At 46.4% G+C, this 12,369-nt stretch overlaps 1 protein-coding gene across 2 annotated transcripts; it reads right to left on the bottom strand.

Annotated features, from left to right (window-relative positions):
* Positions 1-3,903: 3,903 nt before the first annotated feature.
* On the bottom strand, positions 3,904-11,967 carry commd7 (COMM domain containing 7). Of its 2 annotated transcripts, none has more exons than XM_087834051.1 (9): positions 11,811-11,967; positions 10,527-10,580; positions 10,200-10,302; positions 7,519-7,575; positions 7,371-7,408; positions 6,371-6,461; positions 6,110-6,159; positions 5,905-5,953; positions 3,904-4,118 (listed from the first exon to the last, which is right to left on the bottom strand). In XM_087834051.1, the coding sequence occupies exons 1-9, from the start codon at positions 11,889-11,891 to the stop codon at positions 3,958-3,960; spliced, it is 684 nt and encodes a 227-aa protein (XP_087690177.1). In that variant the 5' UTR covers positions 11,892-11,967; the 3' UTR covers positions 3,904-3,957. The 2 variants fall into 2 exon arrangements, with proteins under 2 accessions (XP_087690177.1, XP_006807490.1); XM_006807427.3 differs by having other exon boundaries at positions 3,904-4,090.
* Positions 11,968-12,369: the final 402 nt, after the last annotated feature.

The following is a 12,369-nucleotide window of genomic DNA, read 5'->3' as shown; positions in this document are numbered from 1 at the left end:
TGAAAGGTTCAGCTCATGTCTGACACTTCTGCTGCTTCTGTCGTCTCACTTCAGCTCGTAAAACAAGTCCTCATTTTACCTGGAGGTAAACCTTTAAAACCCCCAATCTCCCGCCCTTAGACAAAGGACAAACAACACTTGGACAGGTGTCATCATGTCAAAGGAAACTCTCTCAGAACAATAAAAAACCAATAAAGTACAGCAGCAGGTGTGCGTTATACAGCAGTGAACAGGACTGTGTGTAAAGTCAGCGACAGCGACACAGGACGTTTGTAACTTTGGGGAAACAAGAACACGGTTGACAGCTGTGAGCGATTAGAGTTATTCTCCATAAACTTCCTCTTCCCTCTGCAGGTCCAACGGCAAAAATGTCCACACACACACACACACACACACACACACACACACACACACACACACACACACACACACACACACTCTTCAGTCTGCCCAAACAGACTCTTTCTTGGGAAGGCCCTGGTTATTCCCCACACAGATAAGCAGGCATACACACAAACTCTCGTTTTCATATCTTAGTGAGGACATCTCACTGACATAGAGCTTTCCCTAGCTGCTTACCCTAACCATCCAGAATGAATGCCTGACCCTAACCATGACCGAACTGTGACCCTGATACTAAAACCACATTCTGAGCCTCAAAAATGCTTCAAACGTTGAGTCAGTGGGTGTTTAACGTGTTTGTTGGGAGGTTGATTTGCTCTGCTGCTCTACCAAACATATGCAAACAGTGCTCATGTATTAGACCACAGTGAGGTTAAATTAACAGCACTGATAGTTCCAAAATAATTATTTATGTTTCTGTAATGGTTAATCCACTATTTTCAGTGCTAACAAATACTTATTATTGTTATGATTCATTTTCAGATTCGCTGCTTTACAAAAGAGCAGCAGAAATAATAAAAAGTATGATTTCTGTTGAAGCAGCTAAAAAAAACATGAATTAAATTTGCTGCTTACAGCAGGTTTGTGTCACCTGTAGCTGACCTCAGGACACAATAACACAAAGTGTCTTTCTGCAGGATTTTCACGTGGACGTAAAGTCTGGAGTCTCTCTGATGATCTAACTCGTGATCTAATCACTTTCCAAAGAATGTTAATCAGCTGGTGTTTACTTAACATCAGCTGAGTGACTTCTGCGAGAGACTGAAACACTGATCGAGATCTGTGGGATTTTCTCTGCTCTTTTAAAAGGCCAGAGAAACAATGGGGAGAAGCTCAGGAGGCCTCGGGGGGATGCATGCAGGGACACGTCGGGTCACACGATGACACGAAAGGAGAGCCGGCATGAAGAAAGGAGGAGGAGGAGGAGGAGAGACACTAAGAACAAAGAGAACGAATGTGAAGAGAAAGAGGAGAATTGCACAACAGAGGTGAAGGTTTGATTTGCCTTTGGCTCCGAGTCCTGAAACTGTGAGAGGCTGATTGTCTGTGAGGATGAGCATCTTTGGACCATCAGAGCCAAAGTTCATCCTGAATGAGCCCAACAGGAAGGAAACCCTCGTCCTATCAGCTGCTGCAGGGCTCCGTCTCCTCTCAGTTAGACCAGAGTCACCTTTGAGCAGCTCTGTTCACCTCTTTGATTTAAAAACACTCAGTGTACCTGCAGCCTGTGGGCCCCGCCCCCTCACCAGGTATCTGAACGTGTCAGAGGACATGAAGGAGCAGCACTTTCTCACTGCAAGCAGTAAAAACAATATCAGTAGCTAATATGAGTGAGCTGCTGTGTCCTGCAGCGAGGAGCCAATCAGCTGACTGAACAGGTGAGTTTGAAGGATGTTTGGAAACAAGCTGACAGGTTATAGGCTGATAGGCTGACAACGCCTGCAGGGCGTGAAAACATGAGCAAAAATACGTTACTGAGGGCAAAAACATACGTGTGAACACGCAGCAGCTGAAAACGGTGCTACCTTACATATTATCGTGATGGCCAAGGCGCAGCCGCGTGCGCGCGCAGCCGCGTCAGCTGGACTGTGACTGACTTTAAACACAAGAAGAAGAAAAACAGCGCCAACAGCATTCAGCACCAACTTCATGTCTCAGGTCTTCATCAAATATTCAACTCCAGGAAACAAACAAACAAAGCATTTTTTTAAATCAAGAAATAAACATAAACAACTGCCCTGATTGGCTGTTCCATCAGCACTCCCAGACGCTCTGTTCTTGATTGGTCTGAGTTTATAAAAACTTTGGTTCGTTCATGATTTCCACATGACCACACACTGGATTTGCTGTTTACTGTGGGGGCAGACGGCCAGGTGAGAGCGGGGCGTGACAGGACACGCCGCAGAGCTATGTGCAATATTTGATTTTCCTCTAAATACGGGGAGTCCTGAGTTTTCACTGAATCCATTTACGCAACATCCCAGGAAACGCAGCAGGACTGATCCACGCACAGATACGTGGAAACGTGAGCAGAAAGACGGGCTTAGCCTGGAGCCGTGCTTCTAATGAAGACAAGCTCGTCTGTCCGAGACAGAGACAAGGGCGTGAAGGTTACACAGCAGGACGGGAGAGTCGGGGGGCACGACCTGCTGATGCAGTCAGGTGTCGCAGACAGCGACGGGGAGCGGTTGGATCCTGGTTTTGAGAATGACAAACGACACGTCCAACTTTTTCTCTTTGTTTAGGGCCGGTGTTGTGCCAAAGTAGGTATCCCCGACAGAATTTGTTTCCCCTGTGCTGGGAGCACGCAAGAAGTACTGATGTTTTCATTTTGTGAAAAAGTGAAAAATTAGTATCGTTACATTACCATTCAGTTTGAGGGTTACAACAGAAAATTATATATTTATTGCTCACAGGTATCAGATGGGATTATTTTAACAAACCATTAACGTTTTGGCTGATAACTATTTTTATATTTTTATTCTCCTATAACTTTACTATATAAAGAGCTAAATCCTCCAAAGTTTCAGGAGTAATGCGTCATAATAAGAAGTGTTTGTGAACGAAAAATCAGCAATGTGGGATACTGTTTGTCCGTGATTTACACAGGGGGAACAAATTGTGGCAGGATCAGCCTGATATTATTTGTATCCCACTATAACTTCGTTGTATAAAGAGCTAACATCTCAAAAATGTCAGGAGTAGTTAGTCATTATAAGAAGTGTTTGTAGACTAAAAATCAACAATGCGGGATACTGTTTGTCCGTGATTTGGACAGTCCAGCGTGTGCTCCCGACGCAGGGGAAACAAATTCTGTCGGGGATACCTAATTTGGCACGACACCGGCACGCCGAGCCGCTCGCAGACGGGAGCGTTCCTGAGCCCGTGCACGGATGCTTGAAGGTCACGGTTATCGTCCCTGCGCACAGAGATTCCTCCAGGTCCTCTGAGTATGTTGATGATGTCATGCTGTGTAGATGATGTCATGCTGTGTAGATGCGTTACTTTAATGTGGTTTAGGTTGTTTCTGTGACAGCCGCGTATCGCAGCTCTCTAATGTCAGAAAGTGCGTTAGTCAGTGCGTAAAGGAGGAGCTGCAGATGCTGTACAAAGATATAAAGTAGGCGGGAAAACCCTTCAGAGTAAAGGCAACTTCCTGTCTCCGAGCAGACAGACTGCTGAGGAATAATCAGCAGATAATTATCACAGACGTCTGAAGGTGTCAGAGCCACTGAGCGCTGTGCCTCCGGGCTCGTACGCAGCCCTGTGTGGCCTTCACTGCACGCCCGCCTCTGACTGCTGCTCATTTCACCTGCATTTAACCTGTTATTGCAGCTAATTCGTGTTTGTTTTAGTCATATTTGTATTACATCAATGAGAGACAGCAGGCCTGAACTCGATCAAACAGGTCTGGTTTCTGATGGAAGTGTCAAAATGTTCCCGCTAATCTCGCCCAGGTGTCGTCGTGCTGACAGACTGTTTCCCACAGGGGAAGCAAACAGCAGATAATGACAGGTTACTCCTCAGTTTATTGACTCATTTCAGGTAAAAATGTCACACGCACACAAATTCAACCAGTACATACAGCACACACACGGACACACACACGCTCAGCTGAAGCACTCCATGCTGGCCTTGGCTCGCTCCATCTCGTGCAGGAAGTTGTAAAACTGAGGCAGCGTCAGTTCTGCAGGGAAGACAAAAAGGACGACTTCCTGTCAGAGACAGAAATGAAAGGTTTTTGCATCTGTGGAGGAAAAAGTGAAAAACCGGGAGAGCTCCAAACCAGGAATACTCTCTTCAAGAGGAATTAAAATACAGAGGAGCAGTTTAAAATCTACAGCTGCTGTTTGTGAGGTCATTTCCTCCCTGCTACACATAAGAGCCAATCAAAATCACCCGTTTCAAAAATCCAAAAAGCACACCTGAATTACGACCACTGCAGCATTTACCTATCTCTACTTTTAAGATCGGGCTTAAAAATGTCCTTTTTGCTAACGCATGTAGTTAAGGCTGGACCGGGTCCTCGGTTATGCTGCAATCCGGTCTTTAGGTGATGACGTGACGAATCCTGCTTCCGGTCCAAACTACTCTGCGTTTATTAAGGCTGCTGTGTTTTTAACATGTTTTAATGTTTTGTTCTATTTAATCTCAACAAGCCCCTAAAACAGTCAGTGATCACTGTCGGCCTGTTCTTATTACCACTGTTCATTTGAAACCTTATGATGTAACTGCAGCCCAGCAGCAGTACATTAATGACTAACCTCGTATTGTGGATGAATTATCTCAGTTGTTCTCCTGACTGAAGTTTGGTCCGTTTACAGCATCCTGCCATGCGATTGCATTTGTCTCTAACCATCAGGAACATTCACGTTAACTTTTATCGAGGGGAACAAAGTTAGCATCCTCCAGCTTCACTGTTTATGCTAACATAGCTGTGTCGCTAGCGATCACGTAGCACATCATTATATAGCAGCTAGCCCAACTTCAGTAACCCTACAAACGTCACTGCTGTTTAGTTTTCTGTCTTCATTTATGTTGGAAGTGATAACAGAGCTGTACGTTATGATTTTTCAGAAATCTCTCAGTCAGAACATGCTATATCATGTTTAGGTAACTAGCAAAACTAGCGAGCTAACTTCCTGCTAACTTCCTGCTAACTTCTAACTCTGTTAAATGTAATAAATCCTGTTTTCATGGATGCCTGGATGTTAAACTTAATTGTTACACCTGGTAAAGCAGCAACGCTGATCATTTTATTAAAGATGAATTTAGACAGTTTGTAACTCTCAGTGATGCCGCAGAGTTTGTTTGACTTTGGGACCTGAAACAGAGTTTGGACCCAGACGTGGCTAATGAAGTCAGACTTAATAGGTGTAGGCTGCTGGGGGACTCCCATGATGCACTGGGTGTTTCTTCTTCACTCACTATGTGTTAACAGACCTCTCTGCAGAATCATATCTGTTATTAATCTCTGTCTCTCTTCCACAGCATGTCTTTATCCTGTCTTCCTTCTCTCACCCCAACCAATCACAGCAGATGGCCCCGCCCCTCCCTGAGCCTGGCCGAGGTTTCTTCCTCTTTCCTTCCCACTGTCGCCAAAGTGCTTGCTCGGTCATTTGATTGTTGTTTTTTTCTCTGTATGTATTATTGTAGGATCTACCTTACAATATAAAGCGCCTTGAGGTGACTGTTGTGATTTGACGCTGTATAAATAAAACTGAATTGAAGATCTGTAGGTCGGCTGACTCTGAGGGCGTCGGGTGGAGGAACTGATTTTTCATTTATGAAGTTTAAACGATTAAACCAGACGAGTTCCTTTTTACATTTTCTTACAGTCTTCTTCACTCGCAGCATCTGTTCATTATCTAAGTTTTGTGTCCTCAGTTGCAGAAACAACCGTCAGAGTAAATTAAAGCTTCCTGTTACAGACTCGAGCAGTTGGAAAGAAAGACATTCAAGGTGTGCAAAACCTCAGGTACGAGTGACATCATCACTCACCCATGTAGACGTTCTCAGTGGAATTCCCCTTTCTGACCACGAGCTTCAGCTGCAACCAAACACAACGTGTTCAACAAAGCAACGATGCTGTGTGTGTTTTCAGACTCAAAATGTGGTTTCAGTGTCCGGGTTACAGCTTGGTTAGGGGAAGCATTATGTCAATTAGATGTTCCCACGTGTGTGTGTGTGTGGAGCGCTGTCGTACCTGCAGAAAGACTGTGCCCAACTTCTGAATTTCACTGGTGCCAACAGTCACTGTGGGACGACAAAGCACAGCGTGATAAAAACACTCAAACAGGACGCTGTGTCACGTCTGCGCCTGAAACAGTGAGGCTCGTCATGGTCAGCTCTGTTATTCAGCTTCCATCGGCTGCACACACAACGGGTTTAAACGTGCTCACAGACTCAGAGTGAACCTCTAATGTGAGCCAAATTTGCCGTGCACGCCAGGTTTGCTCCTTCTTACCGCCAAACTTCCACTCCATGTCCACCAGCTGGTTGACCATCAGAGTCTGCCCGACAGCGAGCCTGGTCAGCGCTGCGTAGTGCTCCGCCCACTGCAGGAACACAGATCAGACTCCTGAGACACGTGTTCACCGTTTAAAGGTTGCCTGAGTAACATCGTAAGAACAGGTTTTATCAACGACACTGAGTCAGTGCTAACACGTGCTAACACCTGTGAGCTAGCATCGGCCCAAACGGACACACGTGCTCCTCCCTGTTGTTTTACACGAGTCAGCACGTGCAACCCGAGCATCACAGTGATGGCGAGCTAAGGCACAGCTAGCTGGCTGACCGTCCTCGTGCAGCCACCACTGTGGGAGTGTCAGCTACACAGAGGTTAAAGCGTGCTGGATCGATCTGGAACAGTTCAGTTCTTGGCGTTGCTTCGAGCAACAGCCAGCAGATACCTGACGGCCCGTGACGCGCTTACAGCCTCAGCCTGTGACGTGTTCATGGTGCAGATGTAAATAAAGCTGCAGCAGACAGTAAACACAACATGTTAGCTGGTGAAGAAAAGGTAAATGGACTGGTTCTCATATAGCGCTTTTCTACTCTTCTGAGCACTCAAAGCTAAGCCATTCACACACACATTCATACTTCGATGGATGCATCGGAGAGCAATTTGGGGTTAGTATGTTGCCCAAGGATATTTGGCACGCAGACGAGGGGAAGCCAGGAACCCTCCAATCACTGATGACCTCCTGAGCTACAGCCACTCAGAGAAATAAGCCAAGAGTCCTGGAAGGCCCTTTGAACCCATCTATGACGTCTTTAATAGTAGTGGAAAGTTTGGCACACGTAAAGGGCGTGGCTTTGGTCAGGTGGTTTGACCCCAGTCTGCACGCCACGATACAAACCCCATGTTGCTCTATGAATGCATGAATGTCAGACAGGAAGCACTTAGAAACAGCACACGCTTGAATGAGCAGCCGTCCATTTACCTTCAGCACTACTTCACTTACCTGCAGTGAGAAGTGAGCCGACTTTTCCTCGCTCAGTCCTGAGAAATGATGAGAGTGAGCAGGTTGGCTTTCATTAACACACATGTGACAGTAACTAATACGACTACTGTGAGAATGACTCTGAGGCACAGAGGACTCGGATGTGCACCTAATGTCAGGAGGTCGTCTTTGATCTGCTCGCCTGTCAGGTTTTTCTTCAGGGCTCCTGAGGAGAAAACAGACATGGACACCTTCCTGTTACTGTTTATAGCTCCACCTGTTGAGTGTCGGGTTTTAAAGGCCGTGAGAAAACTGTGCAGGTATCCCCACATACACATCTGTATGGAGATCGCTGCTGCAGACACACCTGGCCCGTGCAGGAAGCGTGCACACGTACAGTGCAGCGTATACAGCACCACAGACAGATAGCGTAACTGGGATTCTGGGAAATGGAGGAAGTGAGAATACAAACGAAATCACAGGCAGAAACCTGCCGTCTTTGAAGAAAGCCTGCACAGCGTTAGCACTGTTGCCTCACAGCAAGAAGGTCCTGAGTTCATTTCCACCATCAGGCTTCCTGCGGGGCTTCTCCCCACAACGCCTTCCTCCCACAGTCCACAGACATGCAGATAGTGGGGTGAATGGTTGCCTGTGTGTTAGCCCTGCGACAGCTGGGATAGCCCCCCCCCGACCTAACAAGGATAAGAAGCAGAGAAGCGATGGATGGCACATAAAATAAGATTTACTCATCCATCCAAAAACCAAAAACACCCTTTCAGTGGGTTTATCTGTGACGATGATTCACTTCCTGTGATTGAGATGAACAGGAAGCACTGGTGCTAACGAGGTTCAGTTCATTTTTATTTCAGTGGTTTTGTAATAACCTTGATGCAGACTCTGTATAAAGGACCCGATTAGTCAGAGATGAGGGAGGAAAAACGACCACTCTGCTGTTTGCTCGGATTCATCTTACGGCTCGTAATAATCGCTGCACTTCTGTCTCAACTTTGCAAACAGAAACTCGCCCAAAATATTTGGCCCAGGTGTCAGGAGCACTTTGTTGTACTGAACTTCTGCACTGAGGGCTACACTTATCAGAAACTACCCGCATGGACCGCAGCTGGGCGGCTCATCAAGAATGCAGCAGCACATCGGGGCTGCACACAGCACAAGTGGGAACAAGGGGAAGTGTTATCCATTTTCCATTAATTCTGTCGTGCTGGCAGAGCGCGTTCAGAGAAACACAAATTGAAATGTGTTGAAAGAACCCTTAGTCTTCAGTTACACCTGTCTGAGCCTGCTGCTTCCATCGCACTGAATCAAACACCAATAGTCCCCTATTCAGTTACATCCCAGGTCACATGCTGCTGCTGTCACTCACACGAGTGCTTCGGAAACCGTTACTGCAGGCAACGGATTTAAAGCTCCATACGCCCTCATCGTGCTCAGCGCTGTGGCATCAACAATCTGACACTCGGCTAGAAATCAAAACTAGCCAAACTCCTTTTAACCTCCAAACACGTGACCCACATCCCCCAGCCTGGAAAACAGCGCCGAGGATAAACAGACCACAGCACCGAGGCAACAACTCCATTCATCACTACAGCAGGCGCCTCAAGGCGAAGGTAAAGACCCACAATCATCCAGAGAAAACCCCAATGATTAGGCGACAGTGGGAAGGAAAAACTCCCTTTTAACAGGAAGAAACCTCCGGCAGAACCGGGCTCAGGGAGGGGCGGGGCCATCTGCTGCGACCGGCTGGGGTGGAGGGGAGGAGCCAGTTTTGACAGGATATTTCTAACTTTAGAGATGTTGCACAAATGGAAGAACGCAGTCTTACATATTTGTTTAATATGTGCGTTGAAGGACATATCCTGGTCAAAAATGACTCCAAGGTTCCTCACAGTGTTACTGGAGGCCAAGGTAATGCCATCCAGAGTAAGAATCTGGTTAGATACCATATTTCTAAGCTTTTTAGCGCCGAGTACAATAACCTCAGTTTGATCTGAATTAAGAAGCAGAAAGTTAGCGGCCATCCAAGTCTTTATGTCTTTAAGACATTCCTGCAGTTTAACTAATTGGTGTGTGTTATCTGGCTTCATGGACAGATAGAGCTGGGTGTCATCTGCATAGCAGTGTAAATGTATGCTATGTCTTCTAATGATGCTGCCTAGGGGAAGCATGTATAATGTAAACAGAATTGGTCCTAGCACTGAACCCTGTGGAACTCCATAATTAACCTCAGTGTGTGAAGAGGACTCTCCATTTACATGCACAAATTGGAGTCTATTAGATAGATATGATACAAACCACTGCAGCACAGTACCTGTAATACCTACAGCATGTTCTAATCGCTCTAATAGGATATTATGGTCGACAGTATCGAATGCTGCACTGAGGTCAAGAAGGACAAGCACAGAGATGAGTCCACTGTCAGAGGCCATAAGAAGATCATTTGTAACCTTCACTAAAGCTGTTTCTGTGATGAGCTCTGAAACCTGACTGAAACTCTTCAAACAGGTAAAGGGCGGGGTTATCACCTACAGTATGACACCTGACAGAGTGTTGACAGGTGTGTTTCCAGCCTGTCTCTGCTCTTTTCCTGTCTGTCAGTGTAAAATTACAGTGAAGTGCTTCACACATAAATCTTCTGCATTCTCTGATTTTACACCGACTCTACCTGGTCTGCAGGTTAACAGAGCTGCCTTTAGGTTGACGTCCTGATCAAGGAGATAAACGAGGGGAAATGGAAACAACCTGATTCCCACCACCTAATCTGGTACGGCTGGATTTACGATGTCCGTGTTAGCCTCTGTGATTAAAGTGATGGATGATGAGTGTGTCTCCCACCCTGCGGCACCAGGAGGACGCTCTTCATCAGGTTCCTCAGAGGCCCGGCGCTCATCCCATGTTCCCCCGCGAACTCAGTGAGCTGCTGCATGAACCTCTCTGTCTGCACACACACACACACACACACACACACACACACACACAGAAAGATGCATGCATTCATTTGCACATGCACACAAAAGGGCAGCCGATGTTTTACCTCGGTTCAGTTATCAAGGCTAATCACTAAGTCCAAAGTCCCATTAACATCAAAATGTGTGTGTGTGTGTGTGTGTGTGTGTGTGTGTGTGTGTGTGTGTGTGTGTGTGTGTGTGTGTGTGTGTTCACCTCTTTCGGCTCCAGGAGGAACTGGAACAGAATTTCAATCAGGCGATGAAACTGCTGCATGAAAGAAAAAGAGTTTGATTGAAACTTTGGTCAGATTTACGTTTCAGCTGCAGCTCAAAGACCTGCTTCACTCGTTTCCACCATCTGTCTACCCCTGCCAGGCAGGGACAGAGGAACAAACCTGCAAACTAAAAACGATTGGTCCACAGCACTCATGAAGAACATCTCAACATGCTTCAATCGTCTTGCTGAATCCACGTGTTCAGGCCTCGGGCTCAGAAGTAACCCAAAGGCTGAAGATGTGTGAGGCATCAGTGCACGCTCAGAACGCTGCATCAGGACTCAAAAGCTTTATTTCCTCTTGATGCGTCCGCTCAGAGAGATGCTGCATGAGGCAGACGCCCCGAGAGCCAATCCAGTACCAGGATTAATGCCACCTCCCTCCTGGCGTCTCCTAGACTTTGTGCGAGGAGCTGTGCTCCCGATAAAGGAGGGAATGAAGACTCACACTGAGTTTAAAGAATAAAGAAAGATTCCTGACTCCTGTAACTCAGGTACTCATCACTGATCTGCATCAGCCTGCAGATCAACGTTCCTAATATTCTGGATTATTGTGCTGTAATCTGTTAGTAGCCTACTAACTCTGATGTCACGTCGTCACGCGAGGGCCCGGGCTCTCAGCTCTGCTGTCAGTCTCTGACATCACGGCGCTCTCGGCGTAGGAGGTGGCGAAGACTGTGACATCGTTCCAGTGTTAATCACTGTACACACATCAGATGTGCTGAGTAATCAGATTACAGCTGAGCGGCAGCTCCTGGAGGTGTTGAAGCTCCTCGCTTACATCAATGTCCTCTTTAAATCCCGTTCACAGGTGTGTTTACAGGTGTGTTTACCTCACAGAAACGCCCCCACTCCGCGGCCCGCCCCACAGCACCGTGCTGCACTGTTATTGGTCAGTAATAAACCGATGGCATCGATAAGTCTGGACGTTCAAAGCGGGTTCTGCTGAACGGCGTCTGGTCACGTGACGGCGGCTGTGACTGCGCGCATCACGTGCACTTTAGTCTCACAGCTCGTGGCTGTCGGACGTCTGTTTGAAGCCTGAGCAATATTTCTGCTCATCAGCTTGTTCACCCGGGGATTCATCAGCTGGCAGTCAGCTGACACGTGTACATTCCGTGCAGGTACAGGTGGGCTGTGACCGTTAACCTCCTTTCACTGACGTAACGAGCCCCGGGGCTCGGACAGCTTCCGGTAAAGCTGCTCCGTTAAAGCCAAACTTACCTGCTCGTTCAGTTTGTTCAGGTTCTGGAAGTCGGTGCCGACAGAGTCCGGTAAAACGTCTTTAGTGAAGTGAAGCTGCATCGTTTCTATCGGCTGACTGTCCCCAAAACAAACACAGCCCGCTGCGGAGCGCAGTTCCGGGTTATGGATCAGCGCATGCGCACAAGTGCCTGCCAGACAGATCAAGAAGAATGAAAGATCAAACCTGACGAAAGCTTTTCCTTTAGTTTGTAGCAAAAAAGCTGAAAGTTTTTGCTCTTTGCCCTTTAAAATCACTTTAATGTCACCACGAGTTTAATTATTTTGATTGTTTTTTATGCATGCGGATATAAAGCATGTGAAACATTAATTTCAATTTTATTTTATTTGTATAGCATCCTGAAGCAACAACAAGGCGTTTCATTTGATTGTTTAGTAAAATTTGTTTAAATGTTTAGTTGTTAATATCAAGTCAAAAACGTTATTTTCAAATACATAAAAACGTATTCAGGAACATTATACATGTATTCATGTTATGTATTCAATGGGCTACGGTCTGTTATGCTATTTTGCATTAGCA

Source organism: Neolamprologus brichardi, chromosome 20 (genome assembly GCF_056152115.1).
Source record: "Neolamprologus brichardi isolate AB-2024 chromosome 20, ASM5615211v1, whole genome shotgun sequence".
NCBI lineage: Eukaryota > Metazoa > Chordata > Actinopteri > Cichliformes > Cichlidae > Neolamprologus > Neolamprologus brichardi.
The sequence above is the reverse complement of the archived record's forward strand: the minus strand, read 5'-3'. Positions and strand labels throughout refer to the sequence as shown.